This window comes from Puma concolor, chromosome E2 (assembly GCF_028749965.1).
Source record: "Puma concolor isolate L17-30 chromosome E2, mPumCon1.1.hap2, whole genome shotgun sequence".
NCBI lineage: Eukaryota > Metazoa > Chordata > Mammalia > Carnivora > Felidae > Puma > Puma concolor.
In genome coordinates this window covers 53,554,342-53,580,365 of record NC_141681.1, presented here as the reverse complement: position 1 = coordinate 53,580,365, position 26,024 = coordinate 53,554,342, and the positions used below count along the sequence as shown (strand labels likewise).

Sequence of the window (26,024 nt, the reverse complement as noted above, 5' to 3'; positions counted from 1 at the left end):
TGGATGTCTGGCCCCTCTCCTCCCCAGAAGAGTGAGTAAACTCTGCCCGTTGATTGCTCTCCATTCTGCAATCCTTTGCCGCCGGCGTCCCTGGCCAACTGAACAACGGTGCTCTATATCGTACTCTATATTCTGGCTCGGTTGGTGGAGCGCGGGACTGTTTTTTTTTTTATTTTTTTTTAATGCTTAATTTTTGAGAGACAGAGACAGAGACAGAGACAGAGCGCAAGCAGGGGAGGGGCGGAGAGGGAGACAGATGTAGACTTTGAAGCAGGTTCCAGGTTCTGAGCTGTCAGCACAGAGTCCAACGCGGGGCTTGAACTCACAGACTTCGAGATCATGACCTGGGCCGAAGTCTGACGCTCAAATGACTGAGCCACCCAGGGGAGCGCGTGGCTCTTGTTCTCAGGGTTGTGAGTTCGAGCCCCATGTTGGGCACAGAGATTACTTAAAATTATACAAAAAAAAAAAAAAAAAAAAGTGAGCATTAGGACAATGGCATCCAGATCCTGGCCAACATCTAAAGTTGGGTTGTTGCTTGGGGTGCCTGGGTGGCTCAGTCCGTTGGGCGTCCGACTTCAGCTCAGGTCATGATCTCACAGTTCCTGAGTTCCAGCCTCATGTTGGGCTCTGTGCTGACAGCTCAGAGCCTGGATCCCATTCGGATTCTGTGTGTCCCTCCCCTGCTCGTGCTCTGTCTCTGCCTCTCAAAAATGAATAAGACTTAAAAAAAATTTTTTTTTAAATAATAAAGTTGGGTTGCTTTTTCTTGCCATTATTTATTTATTTAATTTAATTTAATTTTATTTTATTTAAAAAAAATTTTTTTAACATTTATTTATTTTTGAGACAGAGAGAGAGAGAGAGAGCATGAACAGGGAGGGTCAGAGAAAGAGGGAGACACAGAATCCGAAACAGGCTCCAGGCTCTGAGCTGTCCGCACAGAGCCCGACGCGGGGCTCGAACGCACAGACTGTGAGATCATGACCTGAGCCGAAGTTGGACGCTTAACCGACTGAGCCACCCAGGCTCCCCTTATTGCCTTTTTTTTTTTTTTTTTTTGAATTAGTTTTCATGCCTAGCTCAGAGCCCAACGTGGGGCTCGAACTCACAAACTGTGAGATCATGACCGGAGCTGAAGTCGGACCCTTAACTGACTGAGCCACCCGGGCGCCCCAACAAAGCTACCTTCTAATAATTACAGTATTACACGCACTATTCAAAATTATTAATATCAACAACATTACGGTAAAAGTATTATAATTACACTTCAAATTGAGTATCAGTGGGACACCTGGCTGGCTCAGTGGGTAGAGCACCCAACTCTTGATCTCAGGGTTGTGAGTTTGAGCCCCATGTTGGGGGTAGAGATTACGTACAAGTAAAATCGTTAAAAAAAAGTAAAATTGAGCATCAGTGATCACACATTCTTGGGAAAGTATTTTGTCATAAATAACAAGAGGCAGGACTTCTTCTTTTAATAAGAGGAGGTCCCTAATTCTCCTCTGACTCAGCCTCAGCCTCTTCCCTTTGGGGTAGTCTTTCCCCAGATGAACACAACCTGGGGCAGCCCGGGGATGTCTGAGCCACCAGCTCTGCCTTCTCCTTTCTGTGCCCTGGGGAAGCCGAGACTTAGGTAAGTGCTGCAGGAAAAGATCAAGTAGGGTGGCTTCAGGGGAGGGAGGGACAGATGGGAGGATGCCCTTAGCTGCAGATTGCCTAGTTCCAAGCTCCTTTTGAAATCAGCAGGGGAAGTGGGCTTTCAGAACCCCCTGCAGCTGGTTGTGGGTAGATTTGAGCCAGACAGAGCCGGCATCTGACTCAGAAGAAAGCAAAATCAAAGTCACTTCCGTGCCTGGGTGGCTCAGTCCGTTGAGGACAGACTCTTGGTTTCAGCTCAGGTCATGGTCTCACAGTTCTTGGGATTGAGCCCTGTGTTGGGCTGTATGCTAGTGGTGGGGAGCCTGCTTGGGATTCTCTGTCTCCTTCTCTCTCTGCCCCTCCTCCACTCGTTCTCTTTCTCTCTTAAAATAAATAAATTAACTTAGAAAAGACCTTCACTTCTGCAGAGTCTGTAATAGCTTCCTACAAATCTTTCTTCGGTATTGGGCTGTAATGAATCTCTTTGAGTTTTAATCGGTATTATGGTTTTTGGTATTTGCCCGTGTTTACCATGTGGTTCTAATCTCTGGGTTGTTTTTTTTTTTTTTTTCTTTTTTAAGTTTATTTGTTCTGAGAGAGAGAGACAGAGAAGAGAAGGAGAGAGAGAGAGCCCTGCATTGGGCTCGTTGCTGTCATCAGGGCGCCCACTTCAGATCCTCTGTCCCCTCCTCTCTCTCTGCCCCTAGCCTGCTTGCACTCTCTCTCTCTCTCTCTCAGAAAGAAACAAACACTTAACAAATTGAAAAATTAAAAAATAATTTTTAAAATTCACAGTTTTTTCTGGGTCTCTCTTCCAAGTGCCTAGCATTACTGGGAACAATTCACCTGATGTACCTCTTTTGAGCGGACAATAAGCAATGTTGGCGATTGTGTGGCGACATAAAAGCTAACATTTATCTGCAGGTTCTTCCAACTTATGTGAATACAATTTCCTTTTCTTTTCTCAGGGTTAATAGAGACGTAGCAGAGAGGTAAACACACCGGCTGATAAAATGGAAAAATATACATCCAAGAAAAGGATACGCATATGTAAGAGATGCCCTCTGACATGGTGAGAGTATATATACTGCCCTTCGAGGACTTTTGATGGCTTTGTATCCTCTGTACCTCATTATTTATTTTGAGGGGGAGAGAGGGGAGGGAGAGAGGAAGAGAGAGAGAATACCAAGTAGTCCCTGTGCTGTCAGCCCAGAGCCCAATGCGGGGCTCAATCTCATGAACCGTGAGCTCATGACCTGAGCCAAAACCAAGAGTCAGACGCTTAACCGACTGAGTCCCCCCAGGTGTCCTTGCTTTTTTTTTTTTTTTTTTTTTCTTTTTTCTTTTTAAAGAAAAGGCTCTGCTTACATTTCTTTTTCATTCACTCGTGTCAACATACGTGAGGGGGAACACCTTCCTGGATGGCCAGATGTACTACCTAGACTTTCTCTCCCCATCGTTGGGTAATATGACCTTGACTCTGACCACAAGTTCATACCTGAGCACAAGTGAGTCTATGGACGTTCCTCCAACTCTTTCCCGGATGCCATGGCTGTGCTTTTGGCCATCCCAAGGCACAAGGCGAACTCACTAGGCTGTATCCATGAACGCTTCAGCTACTCCTCAACAGCACACCTTCCAGAGGCTCTTGTTTTCTTTGTGACCAATGAAAGCACATTTTTGCCTCATCTTGGAACTGGACAGAAATGAATTGGACCAAAGATGCAGCCAATATAGCAGGTGTACAAGCCCCCCATGCTAGGGAATATTGAGCGTAACTGACGTGAGTTATTTTCTTTGGGAATCTAACATTTTTTAGGTTGGGTACTGGGTAACATTCCCCTGCTAGAATTAATCATCACAAGGGTTTGCGAGGATGGTGTTATAGCCTTGCTTTACAAGTCAGGAAACTGATACTTCCCTCAGAGAGTTAAGCAACGATGTTGATTTGGCTGTAAGTGCCAAGAACCAGCCTTTGGATTCTCTTCTCTTTGGTCGCCATAGTCACGACAGACTCACACTAAATAAACAGATGTTGCTTTGGGGGAAGTTTAATTCATCTAGTGTGGTGCAATTGTACAAAAGTTCCCCTTTTTTGGGACCGATGAAGGGCAGCAGAAGAGTAAGGAACTTCTCACACTCCCTACTTTATTAGCACGCAATATTGTTGTACAAGTTATATTCGAGTCTGCAGTAAGTCTTACCAAGTATTACGTATACATGTGATGAACACGAAGCACTGAGAATCAAATGAGCCATGTCTCCTGAGATGAGCTCACTGTCTGCTGAGTGGTGATGGGGTAACAGTTAACACAGTGAAATAAGTGAATCCCAAGGTGGACATCAGAAAATGCATCACTCTGAGGATGAGGCATCTGGTTTGTGTTACTTCCACTGCATCACAGTGAGGAGACCATCCCCCCATCCAGTTCCCTGCACATACACAAATCACAACACCCTTTGTGTTTTCCAGGTTGTGTGTGTGCATCAGTGATGCCGACAAAGTGGAAAAGAACGTCTACCACTCAGAGAACTTCTACCTGTCACCGTGGAAGATGTCCGCCCGGTCAAAGCAAAAACAAAAACAGATCTCTACCCCTTCTCAGGACCGATGCAAAACTGACTTTTTCAGGTAAGAGATATTATATTCAGTGTGGATAAAATGGAAGATTCTGGATCTTGTCCCTCTGTCTCATAGAGATCAGTGAAAAGCAAAGACGTTGACATTATTTGCATAAAAATCAGCGTATTTGTTCTTTCTTTTTCATCGTTATGACTTTTTATTTTGAGATGGTTTAAGACCCACAGGAAGTAGCCAAAGTAGTACAGAATGAGCAAAAATGTTCACTTAACCCAGCTTCCCTTAATGATGATATCTTTTATAACCGTAGTCATTGTCAGGGCGCCTGGGTGGCTCAGTTGGTTGAGTGCCAACTCTTGATTTCAGTTCAGGTCATGATCCCAGGGTCGTGGCATCCAGCCCTGAATTGGGCTCAGAGCTGAGCATGAAGCTTGCTTGAGATTTGAGATTTTCTCTCTCTCTCTCTCTCTCTCTCTCTCTCTCTCCCCCTCTGCCCCTCCCCCACTCTTCTCTCTCTAACTACAATAACAACAACAACAAAAATATCACTGCCACTAGTAACTCAGATATAGATTTTATTTCAAGGTAATATTTGACAGGCTGGAATATATTGCCGATGAACACAAGAATTTCTCAGCGTTGCTTCGTCTATCCACCCTTTCTCAATAGGATATTTCTATACAGGGTACCATGGCTTGTAGGACTCAATAAACCACTTTATTTGGTTGAACCAATGCCAGTTACTCCAATGCCAATCTCTAGTCAAGTGAACCATCGTAGATGATTAAGGTCAGGGCTATCAATAGAATTCTTGCCAGCATGGGCATAGCTCATATCCGTGGTGTCTAATATGAAAACCGTTGTCCACTTACGATGTTTGGCCACTTGAAACATGGCGAGCTCAAGTGAGAAACTGATTTTAAATTTTAATTAATTAAAATTTAAGTTTAAATAGGCATGTGTGTCTAGTGGCTATCATATTAGACAGTACAGGTCTTGGCCCAAAGGATGCTCCCTTGCTCTTAACCCCAATCTTGATATCAGCCAGCCAAGGGACCCTGGACCCCAGCTCTCAAGTGTGAAGAAGAAGAAAGGACCTAGCATGGGACTTTTCTGTTCCATATCTTGACAAGGATCCCCAGTGGAAGAAGGAAATAAGCCTGATAGCCATCATTTAGCATCTCAGGTGTATCTCATCATGTGGAGATAGAAAAGGAGCATTAGTACTGAATGGGTTCTTTTCCTCTTACATTTTTAAATGTTTACTTATTTTGAGAGAAAACAAGAGAGCATGAACAAGGATGGGGCAGAGAGAGAGAATCCCAGGCTGGCTCTGCACTGCCAGCGCAGAGCCCAACTTGGGGCTTGAACCCAAAAACCATGCGATCATGACCTGAGCCAAAGTCAAGAGTCTGTTGCTGACCAACTCAGCCACCCAGGTGCCCCTGTTCTGGGTGGGTTCTTACAGAACATAATCTCACTGACATCCTGGAATTTCACTCACTCACATTAGGGTCCCATTCTCTCGGGCACCAATGATGGGTGAAGGCAGAATATAAGCTAGGAATCTTCTCTTCTCCCTAAACTTCTCAACAAGGTCACTTAGGTCAACAATCTAGTATGAAACAAAATGTTACAGCAAGTACTTGGTGTTGAGAATCGACTGAGTTCTGCTTCCCGGGATGGAGAGAGCAATGTGGAATGGGAAATAGAGACACAGTGAAATCTGGTATGAAGCGGGGTGAGGTGGACTCATGGGGGCTTGAGAGAAGGCTTCCATAAAGACAAAGCATGGGGTCCATGGCTTTTAACATAAAATCACGCTGCCAAGATTGTCCTTCCACCAGGCCTCCGTGCTGTATTCGTAACACAACTTCCGTTCTGTTTGCAGTGGATATGATGACGTATCTCACCCCCGCTCTTCGGCTGCGCAGATACAGGATGACCAGTTTTCTACTTTCTCAGAAAGTGGAGGATATTGTGAAGTGTTGATATCAAAGCCACCACCGCACATCACTGCTCTTGGAACTGAGTCCTGTGAGGAAGAGATTTCCTGGTAAGGGGAATGATTATATGGAAAAAGCTGTAATCGTACTGGATTCTGTTCCTCGATACCAGAGGTGCGCACAAGAATCAGGGGAATTTGGTCATTTATATGGGAATCAGGGGGAGAACGAATGAGGTTATACAGTCTTACCAGCAAACCCACAAATTTATGAATGAGATCAACCACCTCTTCTTCCAGGAAGGCAGGATGAGAAGCTATACACGAAAAGGCAGTCATGGATGCAAAGATCACTGTGTCATTGGTTAAGCTGGGAACCAAAACAAATTACTAACTCAGTGCCTTGGGAATCTGGCTCATGACGAGGCTGAAGGACGGAGGGGGGTCCCTGAAGGGGTGTGCTGGAAAATATTCAACACCAGCTTCCTCAGGGGAGGGAGAGAGCTTTTATTTGTAGTGCCGTCCAATTTCTGTGGGGTGATTACTTGTATCATGGTGGATTTCAAACTAGTAACATAACCTCAAGAGTACAGAGTATAGAGGCGCCTGGGTGGCTCAGTAGAAAGAGCTTGCAACTCTTGATCTCAGGACCCTGAGTCGGAGCCCCATGTTGAGTGTAGAGATGACAAAAGAATAAATAACAAACTTAGAGAAAAGAGTGCAGAATACAGTAAGATGTAGAAAAATGCGAGCGTTTATTTATTTGTAATATGGTCTATTTAAATGAAAGTCTTAGGTAACTTAATTCTTTTTTTTTAATGTTTATTTATTTTTGAGACAGAGACAGACAGAGCGTGAACAGGGGAGGGGCAGAGAGAGAGGGAGACACAGAATCTGAAACAGGCTCCAGGCTCTGAGCTGTCCGCACAGAGCCCGACACGGGGTTCGAACTCACGGACTGTGAGATTATGACCTGAGCCAAAGTCGGCCGCTTAACCGACTGAGCCACCCAGGCGCCCCAGTAACTTAATTCTTAATAATAGCTGTGTTTAACAACCTGCCCACAAAATTCCTGAAAAATTTAACAGTCGGATCCCACCTACTGGGACGAATTGGCTCCCACTCACCAGGGGTTCCTCCCACCACCGAAATCCCAACCTCTGCCACCCATTGGAATCCAGCGTGCAGGAGCATCACACAGAAGGCAGTGTATGTAACCTCCGTGCTTTGCATGGGGCCAACACAATCCATGACTGCTTCTGTAGCCTCAGACATAGCGCCAAGACTGAGCAGGGCAGGTCAAGTTTCTAGCACGTGGCTTGCCCAAGAACGCGTTTGGGCCACAGATTCTTTCTTTTAAGTCCACTTCTGCAAATATGTGTTCTTTTTTATCCATAGCCTGTGTATCAATTTCTCTGTTAATCCCTTTCATGTTGAAGTGAATAGACGTAGCAAGGAATAGATAAGGAGTTTGGGGATCAAGGATTACGTGTATAGATCAAGAAATGAAGGGAATCTAAGAACACATCAGTGAAACTAGACATTTCATGATACCATGGAAGCAATTATGCCATAACTACTTTACCCACAGAAAACAACGCTTTTGTTTCCTCTTTCATCACATCTCCCCCTCCCCCCCTTTTAAAAAAAATTTTTTTTTCAACGTTTTTTATTTATTTTTGGGACAGAGAGAAACAGAGCATGAACGGGGGAGGGGCAGAGAGAGAGGGAGACACAGAATCGGAAACAGGCTCCAGGCTCCGAGCCATCAGCCCAGAACCTGACGCGGGGCTCGAACTCACGGACCGCGAGATCGTGACCTGGCTGAAGTCGGACGCTTAACCGACTGCGCCACCCAGGCGCCCCCCCCCCCTTTTTTAACTTAAGCAGGCTTCATGACGAGCACAGAGCCCAACACAGAGCTCGAATTCACAGCCATGAGATCATGACCTGAGATCAAGAGTCAGACGCTCAACTGACTGAGCCGCTCAGGCGTCCTTCATCATACATACCTCTTTTTAGGAACTAGGATTCTTGCCTTGTGATACCCCAGGTCTTGATTCATTCCAAATTTCCAACTCCCCAAGACAGAGGCTGGATTGTGTTGGTTGTCCTCATGTGTTAGGGACGGATTCTCACAACCAGGTGCCTCATGAACCACTAGCTCACCCCATAGATCATGATTTTCAGCTTTGTCTAAATAGTGGAATCATGGAAGCTTTAAAAGTAATGGTGCTTTGGTCTCACCACCAACCTCCTGACTTAATTGGTACGGGCTGTGGCCTGTGTTTTGTGATAGGTATTTGTGTGAGTTGCGGGGGGGCGGGGGGCGCGCAAGTGGTTTAGCTTCCCAGGTGCAGTCCAGTTTGGGCACCACTGCTATGGGGGCATGTGTTTCACCCATGAGTCAATTGCTAATTCAGTGTTTTTATTCCAAAAGTTATATGACACAAATGAGAGCCAATTAATTAATTAATTAATGCTAAATGACCCAAAATGTTTATTTGACTAAATTCTATTTCATGTATAAGCATTACAGTCTCCCCTCTGTTTATCAGACTTTGGCAGTTAAAAAGACGAACCAACCTTATCCAGAACAGTGAAAATATCAAGTGTGCTGAAATCTACAGTTTTACTGTAGGACACACACACACACACACGTGCACACACACACACACATAAACATGTGTGTGTGTGCACGTGTGTGTGTGTGTGTGTGTGTGTATATATATATATGTATTTAAGTCCTCTCTCCCTTTGGCCACATCAACTCTCAGTTATGATCATTAACTACAGACAAATTTTTAAAATCACTTCTTTGCTTTTCCAAGATCTTTGTAGCCATCATCATCCACCTCTGGCCATTTTTTCCTGAGTGACATCAATCATGTCATATATAAAGTCTCCCTGAATGATGATCTCATCCTCTCCTGTTACTGAGTCCCCACAGGAGAATTTTTGAGCAACAAGTCTCTGTGCTTCTTTAAGATCAATTTCGAAAGTTGCAAAGCCACATAGTCCTGTCACATATTTCTTCTTCACTCTGGGAATTTTGGCGATCAGAATCTTTTGTGGTACAGTCTTCTTTTTTGCTTTATTGGACCTCTTGTACCTCTCTTCTGCTTTTTCTTCTCTTCCTCTTCCCCTGCTGTGTCTTTTGACCCTCACCGATGTCAGCTTCCTGTTTCTGTGAATTTTCTCCAGGAAGTTTTGCAGGCTCATTTCGAAAATTCTTCTCTAGTGTTCGCTTCGGCAGCACATATACTAAAATTGGAAAATCCTTCTCTAACCACTGTTGACATTTAGTAACACCAGGCACGTGTGTTCACAGTACTTTGTTGGTAGTAAAAAGACTCCACAGTAAAAGACTCAGAGTGGGTAGCGTGCATCTAACTTGCCCTGGAATATTGTCTCTCAGACCTCCTTTGCCATCATGCCCGTTGGATTTGGAAATATAAGCAGTCGCATCTCACAAACCCATGTGGTCACAAAATTCTTGTCCCCCTCCAGTCCTGCCCCTACTGCCAGCTGAAGTGACACAGTCAGGGCAACTTAAATATTTTTTTAAGTTTATTTATTTTGAGAGAGAGAGAGAGAGAGAGAGAGAGAGAGAATCCCAAGCAGGCTCTGCACTGTCAGCACAGAGAATGATGTGGGTCTCGAACCCACAAAACATGAGATCATGACCTGAGCCGAAATCAAGAGTTGGGACACTTAATCGACTGAGCCATCCAGGCGCCCCCCCGCCAGAGCAACTTAAACAATAGAAGTTAGGTATGGCCACTTTGGACACTGGTATAATAGGACAAGAGGTAGAGTGGTCAAAACACATTTGGGTTGAGAGATCCTCTTAGTTCTACTATGCTTACATTTTGTTAACAAACCTCTCTTTGTCCAAGTTATCTCTTTTTTGAGAGTCTAATACAACTGTCCAGTAGAACTTTCCATGATGATGGAAATGTTCTGTTCTGCGGTAGCCAATACGTTATCCATTTTCCACATGTAGGTATTAAGTATTTGAAATGTGGATAGTACAGCTGAGGAGCTGAATTTAAATTGTTTTTAAATTTTATTGATTTTCAAGAGATGGACAGAGACAGAACATGAGTTGGGGAGGGACAGAGAGAAAGGGAGATACAGGATCCTAAGCAGGCTCCAAGCTCTAGCTGTCAGCACAGAGCCCGACGAGGGGCTCAAACCAATGGACTGTGAGATCATGACCTGAATGAAGTTGGACTCTTAGCCAACTGAACCACCCAGGCACCCTTGAGGAGCTGAATTTTAAATTAAATTAAATTAAATTAAATTAAATTAAATTAAATTAAATTAAATTAAAAGTTTAAATGGCCTCTTTTGGCTAGTGGCCACTGTTTGGGCCAAACAGCTCTAGTTTTTAATCACATCCCTTTCATTACTATTACTATTATTATTATTATTATTATTTATTATTATTATTGCATGTGTGTGAACTGATTTATTTCTTTTTTTTTTAAGTTTTGGTTGTAAGTAATCTCTACACCCAACATGGGGCTCAAACTCATGACCCCAAGATCAAGAGCCTCATGCTCTACTGATAGCCAGGTGCCTGCTGTGAACTAATTTCTAATATTTTCCTCATTTTTGACACTCAAGTTCTCCATTCAGAAGCGAATCTGAAGACCAGGAATCTTCACAGAGTCAAGAATCAGGTAATTGGCTAACATAGAGATGAGGCCAGGGCTGTGTCAGTGGGTTGATGGAAATGTCCCGTGGCTTTACGTAGAGAAGACAGTGTTGAAGTCCTTTATGGCAGTGACGACCAAAAACAAATTTTCTTATCTCTAACACCATCCTCCATACAACTTAAATGGGGATACGAAGTACTCAAAATCTTGGACGTTATACCAGGAATGAATTCCATGTTCCAAATACTCTATTAGGGTTATTACACATATTCTCTTTTTATTATCCATGGAAACTCTATGAGTGGATTATATAGATTCTACTTTAAAGACAAATAAAGCAAACTTAGAGGTGAGAAATCTTCCAGCTGGTAGGTGAGGTGTGGCAGCATTGGATTGTATTTGGTTAGGAGACATTTCCATTGTATTGGTCTACTAGGTCTGCCATAACAAAATACGGTACACTAGGAGCCTTAAACAATAGAAGTTAATTTTCTCCTGGTTCTGGAAGCTAGAAGTCTCAGATCAAAGGCTGGTAGATTTGGTCATTCGTGAAGACTCTTCCTGGCTTGTAGATGGCCACCTTCTCCCTGGGTCTTCACATGGCCTTTTCTTTGTGCATCGAGAGAGAGAGAGAGAGATCTGGTCCCCCTTCCTTTTCTTGTAAGGACACCAGGACACCTTTCCTATTGGATAAAGAGTTCTTTGTTATGACTCATTAAAAATTTTTTTAGGGGCGCCTGGGTGGCGCAGTCGGTTAAGCGTCCGACTTCAGCCAGGTCACGATCTCGCGGTCCGTGAGTTCGAGCCCCGCGTCAGGCTCTGGGCTGATGGCTCAGAGCCTGGGGCCTGTTTCACATTCTGTGTCTCCCTCTCTCTCTGCCCCTCCCCCGTTCATGCTCTGTCTCTCTCTGTCCCAAAAATAAATAAACGTTGAAAAAAAAATTTTTTTTTAATGTTTATTTATTTATTTATTAAAAATTTTTTTTAATGTTTATTTTTGAGACAGAGAGAGACAGAGCATGAACGGGGGAGGGTCAGAGAGAGGGAGACACAGAATCTGAAACAGGCTCCAGGCTCTGAGCTGTCAGCACAGAGCCTGACGCGGGGCTCGAACTCACGGAGCGCGAGATCGTGACCTGAGCCGAAATCGGCCGCTTAACTGACTGAGCCACCCAGGCGCCCCAATGTTTATTTATTTTTCAGAGAGAGAGAGAGAGAGTGTGAGAGAGACCATGAACAGGGGATGAGCACAGAGAGAGAGGGACACACAGAATCTGAAGCTGGCTCCAGGCTCTGAGCTGTCAGCATAGATCCTGATGCGGGGCTCAAACTCATGGACTATGAGATCATGACCTGAGCCGAAGTTGGACACTTAACTGACTGAGCCACCCAGGCACCCCTCTTATGACTCATTTAATCACTAATACCTTCTTATAGGTTCCATCTCCAAATTCAGCCCATATATCTATGCTCATTGTGTTGGGTTGGAAAAAAATTACCCAACGTGACTATTTTAGATTTTGTCATTACTTGCTCCACCTCTAAGTGCTGATGGTTGAAAACTGTCCTACGTGGTGTGAAGTAGTTTGAAAGCCATGTGAGATTCAAGGAGAGGAGGGCACTGGTGTTGGCTGTATCTTGATCCCCAGCCCAACTCCTGTCTTCCCAGTCATGTGGTCACTGGGTAAGCTAATCACATGAATAGCTAACATTGTGTGCTATTTTCGCTGGGTATCACACAGCCAGGTACCAAGATTCAGAGCGATTCTACATGAGGAAAAAAACTCAGAGAGGTTAAGTAACTGTTTAATTGAGACTTTTCATTTTTCCTGTACAAGATCTCTACTCTCTGCAAAATGAGATTCCATCATATATAATTCCTCATAAACCAATTTTTGTCAGAGGACAGTGTCTAAAAGATTTCTATTGCCCAGGTTAGAGATATTTGTTCTATGCAAATCATCCTCGCCCAGAGCCTAAGCAGTGGGAAGTGAATTCAGCAGTGTGTGCATGGAGGGTCTCCAAGCATTGTTGTGCAGCCGGATCCTGGGAGCGTTCAGGGAACGGGCGATGGTCTGGGGGTGCCACGGGATGGATGGTGGAGAGGACAAGAGTGAACAGATGTGTCTTTGCCTTTTCAGCTTTCATGCTTGTTCGCTTTATGGACTTGGCTTCCCTCACCAGCAACAAGCATTTTCTGCTCCTTGGGACTATGTAGAAATTTAGCTGCTGTGGTTCCTGACTTAGGCAAATACACCCCCTGCCCCCCCATGCTGCCCAGCCTGACTTCCTTCTTAAATTTGGGGGTGTAATTTCAGCAGTAACAAAGAACCTTCTTGTGGCTTTCTCTGTGTGGATTCAAAACAAAGCCGCTTGTGCTTGTCCCATACCCTTCTCTCTGATATCTGGATTCCCAACAGTACATGTGCAATTCAACATCCAGGACCCCTTCAGGCCATGCCTTGTTCAACAATCCACATATGACACATGCAATATATTTTTTTCAGAAGATACTTGCTGGGAAGAGAAGACAGTAGTGCCCCACCTGGTTGCTAAACTCTGTTCTGGGACTGAACCGGTTTGTAAAAGTAATCAGTTTCTGGGACCTGAAGGAAATGTGGATATTGAGTTGATTGATAAGAGTGCAAACAGATACAGGTAAGAATCGAAGATGCTGATTGTTTAAACACAATTCTGCTATAAAGGAAGTATATAATGTGTGATACTTAACATGTATACACGTACATGTTATATCTCTTAAGACATCTGAAATTTTGTCAATATTCTCTGTATTCCATATTCCGAGTTGGTATTTTAATTTTGACAGATGTAGAATACAGAGAAATCAGGGCCCAGAAAGCCTAATTAATTCCCCAGAATTTTCTTAAAAAAATTTTTTTTTACATTTATTTATTTTTGAGAGACAGAGGGACAGAGCACAAGTGGGGGAGGGGCAGAGAGAGAAGGAGACAGAATCCGAGGCAGGCTCCAGGCTCTGAGCTGTCAGCACAGAGCCTGACACGGGGCTCGAACTCACAAACCGTGAGATCATGACCTGAGCTGAAGTTGGACGCTCAACCAACTGAGCCACCCAGGGGCCCCCTCTCCCCCACAGAATTTTCTAATGTGGTGAAAGTCACAGATGAATCTTGAACCTTGCTCCACCCCAAACATCACATCCCTCTGCACAATTGTTCTTTATTTTTTAAATGTTTATTTATTTCTGATAGTGGTGGAGAGGGCAGAAAGAGGGGGGGGGAGGGAGAGAGAGAGAGAATCCAGGCAGGCTCCATGCTGTCAGCACAGAGCCCAATGCAGGGCTCGAACTCACAAACTGTGAGATCATGACTGGAGCTGAAATTGAGTCAGACACTCAACCGACTGAGTCACCCAAGTGCCCCTGCACATTTGTTCTTTAAATCAAAGTCCTGGTGTTGTCCCTGTATGACTATCATTCTGACTCTTTTCAGTGTCCACTTCCCCGTGGCCGGCTTCTATCTGTGGCCAGCAACAGGCCTTGGCTTCCTGGTAACAGCAGCAGTGACCGTGACGATTACGTTCGATTCTTGGGGTCGGCACCTGGACCTGAAGTTACAGTATCACGAGAAGTGGATGGTGGCCGGCCCTTTATTTGACATCTCTGTGGAGCCTGAGGGGGTCATCACTGAAATCCACCTCCCCCACGTCATCTCTCTCCCAGGTACAGAGGGGAGAGAGGAGGCTGTGGGGACGGTGGGGAACATTGTCTAATGGCCTTTCTGGTTGCCCTGCAGCAAATGAGGTCGATATATCTTGGTTCCAAGTTGCCCATTTTAAGGATGAAGGGATGGTCCTGGAGCCGCCAGCCCGAGTGGAGCCTTTCTATGCCATCCTGGAAAACCCTAGCTTCTCTCTGTTGGGGATCCTGCTGAGACTTGCCAGAGGGACCTGCCTTTCGGTCCCCATCACATCCACGGCACTAATCTATTATCACTTCCACTCCGAAGATGTGAAATTTCACTTGTATCTTATCCCCAGCGACTCCTTGCTAACGAAGGTAAGGCCTGCAGATTTGGGAGAAGATGTGAGAATTACATTTTCAGCCTATCACCTTGGACCTTCTGTCTCCCTATTGAACAGAAAAGTCAAGGCACAGGGGCACCTGGGTGGCTCAGTAGGTTGAATGTGGGACTCTTGATTTTGGTTCAGGTCATGATCTCAGTTTTGTGAGCTCGAGCCCCGTGTTGGGCTCTGTGCTGACAGCTTGAAGCCTGCTAGGGATTCTCCCTCTCTCTCTCTGCCCCTCCTTGGCGCTCTCTCTGTCTCTCTCTCTCTCACACACACACACAACAAACAAACAAACAAAGAAACAAATAGGAAAAGTCAAGGCACAGCTTTCATTGATAGAAGCATGAATCACCCTTCACAAGGGCAATCTGTAGGTGCTGACTCTAGAACCATACGCAATGATCCCAGTAGGAGTTTGGTTCTGCTAAAAATGGAGCTACCTTTTCCAGCTTTGAAGGAGAAGCAAAAAAGGGAGAGGAGACTTATGGGGACTTGCAGAAGAGGTGATGCAGAGATTTCATTGTAGAAATGGACGTTAGTAATATCTAAATGAAACACACATGCACCCCTCTGCAGTCATCCTCCTCCTGTGCATTTGTGAAAGGCTCAGAGTCCCCCCCCCTCCCCTTTCCAGGGTTAGTGCTGAAGCAGACGTGCTGGTGGCCATTGTGGCCCCATAGCTACTGTATCCCTGGATAGAGTACCACTTGTGTTCCTCCAACCTCGGTGGAGAGGTTAGTGGGGGAAGACTCATCTGCTTTGCTGGCCAATTGGTTAATTTTCCTACAACTCAGTAAGAGGCAAGTATGGGCCTGGCGGTTGTTAGGTTGTGAGTAACCATGGGTATTTAAAATACAAGAGAAAATATTTTAAAGTTTATTTGTTTATTTTGAGTGAGAGAGCAGGGAAAGGGCAGAGAGAGAGAGGGAATCCCAAGGAGGCTTTATGCTGTCAGCACAGAGCCTGATTCGGGGCTCGAATTCACGGCTGTGAGATCATGACCTGAGCCTTTTCAAAACGACATTCCTTCCTTATGTACAGAGACATATTCATATATATACGAATATGCATATATAGGTATATACATATATATTTGAATGTATCAGTCTGTACATGAACCTTTACATCCATTGAATGATGTCATGTGTGCTACTTGATACAGTATATGGAGAACTTTGTATGCGACTGCTTTTGCTTATTTCCTTTTAGCTTCGCCCTCTGATTTGCTTCTGCTGCTTCTTCCTCAGGCAATAGATGAGGAGGAAGCTAAATTTCAAGGTGTGCGTCTGCAGACCTCGCCCCCAGTGGACCCACTGAATTTTGGTTCCCGTTATATTGTGTCTTGTTCGCCTCCCCTGGAAATAATACCCAAGGTCAGTAGAATTGGATATAACTCAAATTGAACACATGGTTCAAAATATTTTGTACTTTTGAAGAAAAAAGAAAGAGAGAAGATTAGTCTCTGAACCATGTCCTGATAAGAGCTGGTCTACTCTTCCTTCCATGGAACAATAATATTTCCTGAAATTGTAAACTTACCAAGAATGTTGACCTTTCTCCCTCTGTTTTCCTCTCAACCAGCCATGAGATTGTATGGGAAATGGATTACATTTCAGTGGCCAGTTTCCTGTAGGCAAACAGAACTTTCCACCCCCTCACCCCCCCCCCCACCGATGCTTTAAGTCATGTGTTTCCTCTAGGAGTTGAAATTATCCTACAGGAACCCTGGAGAAATCCAGGTCTTCTCTAAAGTCTATGCTGGGAGGATGAAGGAACCAATCATGCTTGAAATTACTGAAAAAAGATACAAGACTTTGATCTGGTACACTTTGGTGAAGCCAGGTAGGTAAAAAATATATATATAAGGCTAAAATTGGGGGGGGGAGGAAAAAAATCACGCACCTGTCTCCTTGGTTGCAGTGAAGTCTATCACAGGAGAAGGTCTGTTTATGGTCTCATCCCAGAGAAGAAAATAAATTTACTGACAGTTTATAGTGTCCAAAGTTCTGCACTATCAACAACCCCGGCGTTATAAGGTTTAAGGAATGTACTCGCTTATTCACGTTTAATCACTTCATGATGGTATTTCATGCCAAAACACGTTTGCCTAGAAGATAATTGTTTTCTTCCTAATTTTTCTTTAAATTCTGGTTAGTTAACATATAGTGCAATAGTGGTTTCGGGAGTAGAATTCAGCGATTCGTCACTTACATACAACACCCAGTGTTCATCATAACAAGTGCCCTCCTTAGTGCCCATCTTCCACCCGGCCCCTCCCCCACCCGCCTCCCTCCCATCAACCCTCAGTTTGTTCTCTATCATTAGGAGTCGCTTATGGTTTGCTTTCCTCTTTCTTTCTTTCTTTTTTTTTCTCCTTCCCATATGTCCATCTGTTTTGTTTCCTAAATTCCACATATGAGCGAAATTCTATGGTATTCATCTTTCTCTGATGGACTTATTTCACTTAGCATAGTATACCCTAGCTCCATCCACATAGCTACAAATGACAAGATTTCATTTTTTTTGATGGCTGAGTAATACACACACACACACACACACACACACACACACACACACACATATATATATGCTACATCTTCTGTATCCACTCATCAGTTGATGGACACTTGGTGGACACTTGGGCTCTTCCATAGTTTGGCTGTTGTAAATAATGCTGCTATAAACATTGGGGCGCATGAACCCCTTCAAATCTGGATCTTGTTGGATCCTCTGGCTAAATAATATCTGGTGCAACTTCTGGGTCATAGGGTAGTTCTGTTTCCTAGAGGATAATTTATGTAGAACAGTATGATAACTTAAGCGTTGGCTTCACATTGTCTCACATACTGGCTTATAAATAGAAATAGAAGGAATGTTGGGAAAATGTATTCCTTCCTCTGATGCATTTCCCTAATGCGTAGGGGGTGACCTTCTACCTCATGGGGTTCCATTTGTATATTAATGTTCGAATGGGATCCTTCACTTAGGAAATGGAATTAAATTACTTTAGTGTGTTACAGGGGCGCCTGGGTGGCTCAGTCGGTTGAGCGTCCAGCTTCGGCTCAGGTTATGATCTCATGGTTTGTGGGTTTGAGCCCTGCATCGGGCTCTGTGCTGACAGCTCGGAGCCTGGAGCCTGCTTCAAATTCTGTGTTTCCCTCTCTCTCTGCTCCTTCCCTGCTCATGCTCTGTCTCTCTCTCTCTCTCTCTCTCTCTCTCTCTCTCTCTGTCCTTCAAAAATAAATAAAAACATTTAAAAATTAAAAAAATTTATTTTAGTGTGTTACATCAAAGCCTAGAGAAACCAAGGGGCACCTGTCTGGCTCGATCAGTACAGCATGTGACTCTTGATCTCGGGGTCATGAGTTCCAGCCCCAAGATAGGCATAGAGATTACTAAAACAATAAACTTAAAAAAGAAAAGAAAAGAAAAACTAAATAAAGGTATACAGCTGATTTCATATCATTCTCCAACTTTTCCTTCCTTCCTAGAGGAGCTCCAGTTTGGTGCTACATCGGCCCCTCCTCCCCTCCCAGGTCAGTGCAGTGTTTCCACCAAAAGTCTGATTTCAGGAGATCTTTGAGTGATGTCGCTCAATGTGGGTTCATACCTTCTCTTCATTTACAAAGACTAAGTGGTTCCAGAGACAAACACAGAGTCTGATGCACTTCAGCAAACACACGAGGCTGTAATACGCAGCCTCTGAGCGTGCAACCACGCTTTTTTGGGAAACCATTTTGCATCTGCTGAACTTTAAGTAAGAGTAGTTTGAGGCGGCTGGGGATCAAACTTTAGAGAGACGGAGCCCACATGAGACCAGAGGGGCAGGCAAGAAACAGAATTTGTAAGCATAAGGATGATCGTTGAACTCTTTTGGAGCTTAGTCCGAAGGCAAAGGGGGACTTTTGAAGGGTGAGTAACAAGGCACTCACCCTTCGGAACTGTGTGGATGACTGTGAGTGAGGAATGAACAGGAAGTGGGAATTGGCTTATGAGGCTGTTGTAAATGTCAAGATCAGGTGTTAGCTGGGAATTTGTTCAGGTTAGTGGAGATGGTAGGTAGCGGGGAAAGAAATTATTTAAAATAAAATGCCAAAGGGCACCTGGCTGGCTCAGTTGGAGGAGCGTGGGACTCGATCGCACTAAACTTTTAAAAAGAAAATAAGGAAAATAAAATAAGGAGCCAAGATTCAGAGGACTCCATTCTGCCTTCCACGTTGTTGGCCATGATTGTCAGGCTCCACACAGTAGAAGTGACGGGCCCCCTTTGTCAAAACAGATCATCCAGGAGGAGAAGGAGAGCATTTTCTGGTGTCTCTTGGGGAGGAGAAGGCTCCTCGGGTATCGCATTGGCTTGACATGGCAACAGACCCATCCTGGCCAGCGGGTGTTGTCAGGAGGTCCAGAGAGGCAGACTAGCTGGAGAAAATCAGGCCCCACACCTGGAGTTGCAACTGGGTTCAAACTCAGCTACAGATCTTGGTGAAGAATCAGGTAAAGGTGATTTCATAAAGGAAACGAAAGGACTTAATGTAGGTGGTGAGTGTGTAGCATTAATACAGGGTCTCTACCCTTCCTATCACACAAGCTCTTGAGCAAGAGATATCTGTCACCTGTCGTCTGAAGGATGAAACTGACACTCATTCACTCTGTCTAGAAGACCCTTCAGAAGCTTCTGCTGGCCCACATCTTGAGTCAAATCTTTATCCTGGCCACCATGTGCCATGAATCATGACACCTCTTTACCCCTCTTTCCCTTTTGGCCTGGTGGCATCTTGCATTTCATACCCAAATCCTTTTCCTTCCGGGGCACCTGGCTGGCTCAGTTGGTTGAGCATCCGACTTCGGCTCGGGTCACGATCTCATGGTTCATGAGTTCCAGCCCCACATCGGGCTCACTGCTGTCAGCCCAGAGCCAGCTTCGCATCCTCTGGCCCTACCCTGCTTGCTCTCTCTCTCTCTTCCAAAAATAAACATTAAAGAAGTCCTACAAATCCTTCAAATCCTCCTTTGATATTAATTCTTCCGTGAAGACTTTGCTTCAGAGTCTAGTCATCCCCTCCTTTGTGACCTGAAGGCTGTGGTGACATTTGTCCCTCATGGGACTATGGTGATAAAAATGATCTTGATGACAAACGCAGCTTATCGAAGGCCTGTAGCATGCTAAATAATCAGGGTACCTGTATTTGTGCTTCATATCGTCCACTTCTGTTTAGTCCTGTCAATAAACCGTGGCTGGCTTCCCCAGACAATCACAGAGGAGCGTCAGAGCGGGAACACGGTAGTGGCCGTGAAGTAACAATGTTGTATGCAGTGTAGCCCGAGACAGACACGCTCTCTGCACGCATGGGGTTTCTATTCCAGCAGGTGAAAACAACGAAGCCTGTTCCACACTGCTTATCAAAGTATACTCGTGGGGCGTGTTGCCAAGGAAAACTGGAGGGATTTAGAAGAGGATGACATGAGGAGCTTGGATCTAGCGTTGAGGGAGTTGAAAACGTCTCAGAGTGCATCCTGGAGAAAAGGAAAAAGTGAAGTTTATGTCCAGTTAAGAAGATCGAATAGCAAGGGCGCCTCGGTGGCTCATTCGGTTGAGCGTCCGACTCTTGATCCCGGCTCAGGTCATGATGTCCCAGTTCGAGTCCTGCATCGGGCTCTGCGCTGATGGCGTGGAGGCTGCTTGGGATTCTCTCTCTGCCCCTCTCCTGCTCGTGCGCGTGTGCTCTTTCTCTCTCTCTCAAAAAGTAAATACACTTAAGAAAAAGAAGGTTGAATAGCAGTTGCTAAACAAACGGGAAGGTTGAAACAATCGAGGCAGCAAGAATAGGTTAAGCGGAGACTCTGTGGCAGCAACATCATTCGTTCAAACTGTGGAGTCAGTGACCACACCCTTGCGATGACTTTTCAGTACAAAGACCGAGACTTCACAGAAATCACGTCATTAAATCAAGCTGTTTGGCTATAGCCACAGATGCCTGGGCACGAATTACCTGTGCCACCGTGTTAAGAGCAAAAGTTCTAGAGGCATGAGTTGTACATAAAAAGCAATCACGCTTTTTAAAAAATGCTGTTTTATTTTGAAAGAGAAAGAGAGAGGGAGAGAGTGCAAGCGGGGCGGGGGTGGCAGAGAGAGGGGGACAGAAGATCTGAAGCAGGCTCCAGGCTCTGTGCTGACAGCAGAGAGCCCAATGTGGGGCTCGAACTCACGAACCGCCAGATCATGACCGGAGCCGAAGTTGGATGCTTAACCAACTGAGCCACTCAGGTGTCCCAGCACTCGCACTTGTTTTTTAATATTTATTTATTTTTAAAGGAGAGAGAGAGCGTTAGTAGGGGAGGGGCAGAGAGAGAGGGAGACACAGAATCCGAAGCAGGCTCCAGGCTCTGAACTGTCAGCACAGAGCTCAAACTCATGGACCATGAGATCATGACCTGAGCCAAAGCTGGAACCTCAACTGACTGAGCCACCCAGGTGCCCCCCCCACACACTTTTAGTGAAGAAACTGAGGAACAAGAAAGCAATGTTATTTGGCCAAGGTCACACAGGTACTATACATGGGCACCAACAGGAACCCTGAGTCAGCATGATGCAAAATACCTTCTTCCGTCCACTGCCCCTGTCCGTCCTGTGTGGTCCTTAACCAGGTAAATCTCTTTCTACACAGTTCAGCAGCAGAAGACCCTTGAGGGTGGGGAGCCAGCCTTATCCATCTGCCTCTCTGATGTCATGCACAGCTGCTGGCAATGTAGGAACTCGGAGACTGTTAGAAGGATGAGTAGTTGGATGGATGGCAACGTAGAGCCCTCTCTCTAGGGTTCCGATGACAACCGGAAAGTAGCGAAGGCGAAGTGCTCAAAGCTTGGGGGGGGGCTGGGATTGAAGAAGAGGTATCGCTGAGTTCTCCCTAGGTTCATTGACCCCCGAGAATGGACTGCGCGTCCCGAGCGTGCGTCTGGGAGACCCGGGCAGCCCGCAAAAGAGAATGAGCAACGTCTCCATGCAGAATTATGTCTTGAAGCTGGGCATGGGTCCTGACCCCTATAAGCAAGCTTCCCTTTTCTGAGTCTGCAACGCTTCCTTCTGTCCAGCTGTGGCCTTTATGAAGGAGCACCGTCGTCATCTTCAAGCCAGGATGGGGAACCTGAATGGAGTCCTGGATGATCTTCAGGACCATGGGGTCTTCACCGAGGAAGAGAAGGAGATGGTGCAGCAGATGCCAACACAGCAGAGAAGGAACGAGACCCTACTGAGGATGGTGGAGAATAAAGGGCACCAGGCCCAGAAGGTGCTCTTCAAAAGCATTAGTAGAAGAGACCCTTATCTGATGTCCTACCTCAACCAGCAGAGTTTACAACAGTGATTCAGACAGATACTCAGGGAGAGAGAATCCAGTGTTCTCCGCTGAAAATGGATAAACGGACGTGTGATCATTGAGTTCAGGGTCCAAGGCACGAGGTCCAGGTAACACCAACACATCACACAGGATTTCCTGAGGACTGATGTGTAATTTCATGGAGACCTATTAGTGTATCCTAATATCTTAACGTCAAGAATATATGAAGAGAGGACTACTGCCTCGAAGTGCTTTTTAAAAACAAATTCTGGGGTGCCTGGGTGGTTCAGTCGGTTGAGCGTCTGACTTTGGCTCAGGTCATGATCTCACGGTTCGTGAGTTCGAGCCCCGCATCAGGCTCTGTGCTGATGGCTCGGAGCCTGGAGCCTGCTTCGGATTCTGTGCCTCCCTCTCTCTACCCCTTCCCTGCTCATGCTCTGTCTCTCTCTGTCTCTCAAAAAGGTGAATAAACATTGAAAAAATTTTTTTTAAAAATCCTGTTTCATCCATTGGCACATTTCTTGGACATCTGGGCAGAGGCAGATAAACGCAAGTGTGTTCGTGATCGACAAGGCCCAGGGAGACCAGTTTTGAGCAATGTGAGAAGCAATTCCGGTGAACATTACCTCTGAGATGTTACCTTCTCACAACAAAAGGCAGGAAGGCTTACAAAAACTCTCTGTTGGTGGGGGGGGGGGTTGGGTGGCTCAGTCAGGTGAGCGTCCGACTCTTGACTTTGGCTCAAGTCATGATCTCACGGTTGGTGGGTTCGAGCCCCACTTCAGTCCCTGCGCTGACAGTGTGGGGCCTCCTTGGGATTCTCTCTCTCCCTCTCTGCCCCTCCCCTTCTCTCTCACTCTCTCAAAATAAATAAATAAACATTTTTTTAAAAAACCTCTCTGTTGAGGACATTCATGGCATTCCTAAGTCTTAATGTTGTCGTTATCAAAAACATGCTGTGTCTTTAACATTTTATCCACTGGTATTTATCCCAGAATGATCTGAGTCCCTTTCATGGAACAGAGCACAGGAATGGAAGCCCATGGAAACGTTGGCAGAAAACGTTTTGCTGCTGGAATATAGGCTGGTGCTGGGAGTGGGCAGGTCCACACAGTGGTGAAGTATGGATAAATGGTCTGCACAGAACCAGCGAGAGGAAAGATGAAGAGTATCCGGCTGATTCTGAGAGAGGCCCTCGTGGCTAAGGATGTCACAAAAATAAGCCTGACATTTGGAGTCTCCATTGGGCCCTGCCATTTTCTATCCATCCCAGCCGTCTTTGAACTAGTGTTTGCATGGCATAACTATTGCCTACCCTTTGACTTTGAACTCATCTTATTTCATTATATTTGAAGTGAGTTTTTGCAGAAGACGGCATAGAGTTGAGTCAGTTTGTCTTTGTTTTGTTAACCCACGTTGACAATCTCTGCTTTAATTGGCATGTTGAGCCGTTTACATTGAACATGACTGTTGACATGTTAGAATCTAGCCTGGGTCAGCCATTTTTGTATTTGTTTTCTGTTTATGCCCTTGGTGTTGCATGGCTATCTTTCCTTTCTTGGCTTTTCAGTGGTTATGTGAAGAGTTTTTTCAGATTCCACCTTAATTTATCTGTTGTGTTTTTGACAAGATGTGGTCGTGGATTTTTTGGCGATTGCACTAGAGATGAAAAGATACACACTGAATGCCTCAGTAGTAATATCAATATTGTGTTAATTAGAGTCGAATCTAGAGGGGCGCCTGGGTGGCTCAGTCAGTTAAGTGTCTGACTTTTGATCTCAGCTCAGGTCTTGATCTTGATCTCAGGGTCATGAGTTCAAGGCCTGCATTGATCTCTGCACTGGGTGGGGTGTCTCCTTAAGGAAAAATAAAGATAAAGTGGAATCTAAAAGCCTTACCACCATTTTGGCCATGTTCCCTTTTATGACCGGGTTGTCTTCAATATTACCTCTCTCTATATATAATAAAGTCCGAAACAGAAAAATGTTATATATGTTTTCTACTTTCTTTTTTTATTTTTTTTTTAATTTTTTTTTTCAACGTTTTTTATTTTATTTTTGGGACAGAGAGAGACAGAGCATGAATGGGGGAGGGGCAGAGAGAGAGGGAGACACAGAACCGGAAACAGGCTCCAGGCTCTGAGCCATCAGCCCAGAGCCTGACGCGGGGCTCGAACTCACGGACCGCGAGATCGTGACCTGGCTGAAGTCGGACGCTTAACCGACTGCGCCACCCAGGCGCCCCTGTTTTCTACTTTCAATTGCTGAGTATGCTTTAAGAACCCATGAGGAGGGGTGCCTGGGTGGCTCAGTTGGTTAAGTGTTTGACTTCGGCTCAGGTCATGATCTCTCAGTTTGTGAGTTCGAGCCCCGTGTCAGGCTCTGAGCTGACAGCTTAGAGCCTGGAGCCTGCTTTGGATTCTGTGTCTCCCCCTCTCTCTGCCCCTCCCCTGCTCATGCTCTGTCTCTCTCTGTCTCTCAATAATAAATCAACGTTAAAAAAAATTTTTTTTTTAAATCTTTGTCAGGTGCTGGAAGCCGAGCTATCCCAGCCTGAGTGGCAAGGCCTGGGCTGTGGACGGATTGGCGACTGCAGGGCGGCCCAGCGACAGTGAAGCTTCTTGTCCTCCCGCTCTTAGGTAATTCGGCCTTAAAACTACCTGGGGTATTGTCTGTTGGGGAATTGCCCTCGACAGGCCCACTGGGAAAAGAGCCATTAGGAAAGAAAATAAGGTTCCGCAGGAAATTGTGCGGCCTTACGTTTAGCCCTTGCCACCCCCTATGGAGACTTGTCTACTTACAGGAAGGATAGCCTCATGCATTTGCCAGCAAAGGAGGCCAGTAAAGGAGAGACATATGGATTTGAAAGCCCCACTCCAGTAACTAAGGAGTGTTATCTATGGACTCAGGTCACTCTAACCCCTGGGCCCACCTGGCGCCCAGGAGGCATTGTAGATGATGATTGAACCTAATCGGTTAAGGGACAGAATGGTTCATTAGTTCCTAGGTGCATTGTCTCTCTGAGAATGTATAAGGCGTGGGTTTCTAAGGCCCTCTTGGCCCCCTCCTGGCACCTCGGACCGAGACGAACACTTTTGTTCTTCAAAACCACGAATGGTTCAGGGAAACAACCAAGAGGTCATGTCCCTGTAACTGTTCCACTTGAGGTGTTGAGAGATAAATGACCTTTCATGAGAACAGCAAAGCAAATACTTTATAGATTATAGATAAGCATAGATACATAATAAAAACAATGAAAGAAATTAATCAATAAGCAAAGGGCAGGAGGGGACGTTATGAGAAAACAATCATGGTATTCCTTATTGGGTGATGACCCAAAGGAACAATTTGAGAATTGGGTGATGCCAGAAAATGTAGATGACGTAGGCTACAAGGAGATCACTAGCAAATATAATGCCACGTTTGCTACAATCAATCGGCCAGTTCAACACACTGCGGTTGTCTGCGTCCATTTTTATTTTAGTTTTTTATGTTAGTTTTGTTTTATTTTCACTTTTTCGCCGACGCCGTTCATCCTTTGGGAACCCCTGCATCTGCTGGAGCTGGACTCCGGCAGTCAGGTAATCCCATCGTTGGTGTCACCTCATTCTTTGATGATTATTGTTACTTCTCGGTGTTTATTATTATTTTCCACGTAAGTGGAGATTTTTGTGGCTTTTCCTTACATTTTGAGTAAATTTGGTTGGTATTCTGGACACTTGAATGTTATGTTATGAGACGCTGGGTCTTATTTATGTGCAAGCAAGATTGCGGATTTTTCAAAAAGATTTTATTAAAAATTTTTAAAATATT

The 26,024-nt window shown here is 45.1% G+C and overlaps 1 protein-coding gene and 1 pseudogene across 10 annotated transcripts; one reads left to right on the top strand and one right to left on the bottom strand.

Annotated features, from left to right (window-relative positions):
• CARD8 (caspase recruitment domain family member 8) lies at positions 1–26,024 on the top strand. 10 transcript variants are annotated; one of them, XM_086690254.1, is made up of 13 exons: positions 1–31; positions 1,540–1,636; positions 2,610–2,713; positions 4,115–4,273; positions 6,114–6,278; positions 10,800–10,855; positions 13,339–13,489; positions 14,302–14,531; positions 14,605–14,867; positions 16,126–16,251; positions 16,579–16,720; positions 18,370–18,414; positions 21,968–22,707. In XM_086690254.1, the coding sequence occupies exons 3-13, from the start codon at positions 2,655–2,657 to the stop codon at positions 22,237–22,239; spliced, it is 1,668 nt and encodes a 555-aa protein (XP_086546380.1). In that variant the 5' UTR covers positions 1–31; positions 1,540–1,636; positions 2,610–2,654; the 3' UTR covers positions 22,240–22,707. The 10 variants fall into 10 exon arrangements, 9 of the variants coding, with proteins under 9 accessions (XP_086546380.1, XP_086546382.1, XP_086546387.1 ...); XR_015244986.1 differs by lacking the exons at positions 1–31; positions 21,968–22,707 and adding exons at positions 24,740–24,850; positions 25,015–26,024 and having other exon boundaries at positions 1,491–1,636; XM_086690256.1 differs by lacking the exon at positions 1–31 and having other exon boundaries at positions 1,490–1,636; positions 14,635–14,867.
• LOC147573711 (density-regulated protein pseudogene) lies at positions 8,909–10,169 on the bottom strand (annotated as a pseudogene).